The sequence below is a fragment of the Trichechus manatus genome, unplaced genomic scaffold (assembly GCF_000243295.1).
Source record: "Trichechus manatus latirostris isolate Lorelei unplaced genomic scaffold, TriManLat1.0 scaffold00175, whole genome shotgun sequence".
NCBI classification, from domain to species: Eukaryota; Metazoa; Chordata; class Mammalia; order Sirenia; family Trichechidae; genus Trichechus; species Trichechus manatus.
The window spans coordinates 3401881-3403943 of NW_004444111.1; the positions used below are offsets into that span (position 1 = coordinate 3401881).

At 35.2% G+C, this 2063-nt stretch overlaps 1 protein-coding gene across 1 annotated transcript in view; it reads right to left on the reverse strand.

The window, feature by feature from the left end:
• RNF125 (ring finger protein 125) overlaps positions 1-2063 on the reverse strand; it is a 31824-nt gene that overhangs the window by 8307 nt on the left and 21454 nt on the right. Inside the window, exon 3 of the mRNA XM_023741193.1 lies at positions 583-596. Within this exon, the coding sequence (XP_023596961.1) occupies positions 583-596 (14 nt within the window). The remainder of the gene's footprint in view (positions 1-582; positions 597-2063) is intronic.

Consider the following 2063-nt stretch of genomic DNA (forward strand, 5'->3'; position numbering starts at 1 on the left):
GAACTTCATTCTTTTAAAAAGCACGTATTTTTTAAAGTGGAAAAATGTAACTTGAAATTACTTTTTTTTGGATGTCACTATCTAAGTAGGTAAATAAAATAAGAAAGTGACCAAAAAAAAAAGAAGGGGGAGGAAAAAGAGAGCAAGAGGGAAGAAAGAAGAGACAGAAGGAAAGGAAAACAGAGATAAAAAGAATCAATGTATAAATTTTAGAGATGTCCACAGTAAGTAAAAAGAAATCCTATACCTTAGACAAAGACACATATACCAAGGATTTATAATATATATGCCCAGTAGTATTGCATGAATTCATAATACACAGTATACTTAATAGCCCCATTAACAGCAAACATAAAAGACAGCTCTTGCAGTCCATTTTTATCAGTGCAGAATAAAAAGCCCTTGTTCCTCCAGATATACATTCAGAGATCCTAATCATGAGGGATCTGCTACAAACATATATTCTACTAAATGTGTCATTAGAAACTCTGATAAGATCTTGTGCTAAAGGAAGCTTTGTACAGTTGTGGTATAGTGGCAGATCCACTCAACTTCATTTTGCACAACGTACAGAAGTCAAACCTCAAACATGAAATCTACCATATCAAAGAAACAGTTATAACTGTTTAACAAAAATGCAAAAAGGAAAACGGACCAAAGTATAAAAACAAATCCTTGCTTTACAAACATCTATCTACCAGATGTAACAACTAGGATTTATCTAGGTCGTTGTCTTAAAACAGATGTGTTTTACAGCCTTTAATATCCAACTTTGTACGTTAGTGCTCTCTCATCTGTTTACTACTTCTACTAAGAGCTTCTTTCTTTCTCTTTGTATTCCTTCATCAACAAACAGAAGCACTCATCACATAAATTAGCAATTTGGGGATTATACACTGACAAACGAATTGATAAATTCTTGATGTCTACTCTATACACAAAATTATGTAAGCCATTGTAACAGATGGCAGAAGCAAAGTAAGTTATTTTGTCTGCTCTAACTGTGCTTACGATCTAATGGAGGCAAAAAGATGTGTAGACAAGCAGATAGGAAACAGATACAGGGTGCTGACGTACAAAGGTCAGGCCTCATGGAATGGAGATCTGGCATGAAATCTGAAAAATTATAGGCAGGATCTAAACTGGGTACAGAAGAAATGTATGTACAGCATTCCTAGCAAGAGGAATAACATAGAAAGAAAGAGATAAATACAAGAAACACCTCAAAGAAAAATCAAAGTCCTTCTGACTAATCAAAAATGGAGGTTAAAAAAAGAAGGGGATTTCCACTCAGGATAATTGAGAGAACGTTCTTGTTTCTGACAAAGACACCAAAAGTGGGATAACAAATAAACTGGTGATGGAATAATATGATGAGTGTGATGCTGTACATGAATTTTAGATGATGACAAAATATCAAAATAGAAAAAGCAATAATCTCTTCTTAAGAATAAAAAAGCTACTGATTTTAATCTTATACTATGTTGCAGACACTGTGCTAAAAGCCCTATATATATTTTACTTACCTTCACAACCACCTTGTGACATGAATGTTATCTTTTTTCCTCATTTTACAAAAAAGTAAACATTTTACAAAGAGTACAACCAGAATGCTCCTTAGAAGCAAGGATGGCGAGACTGCATCTCACATACTTTGGACATGTTATCAGGAGGGATCAGTCCCTGGAGAAGTACATCATGCTTGGTATAGTAGAGGGTCACTGAAAAAGAGGAAGACCCTCAAGGAGATGGACTGACACAGTCACTGCAACAATGGGCTCAAGCAGAATAACATTTGTGAGGATGGTGCAGGACAGGGCAGTGTTTGGTTCTGTTGTACATAGGGTCACTATGAGTCAGAGCCGACTCGACCACACCTAACAATAACAATTTAGATTAATAACTTGCCCAAAACAACAAATAGGAAGTGAGAGAATTTGTTTTGACCCTAGAACATCTGATTCCAAAGGCCATGCATAAATTCTGTAGTCAGGTAGCCATGAACAGATCATCGACTTTTATATAAATATTCAAAAATGCATTGAGTACTTACTATGTGCCAC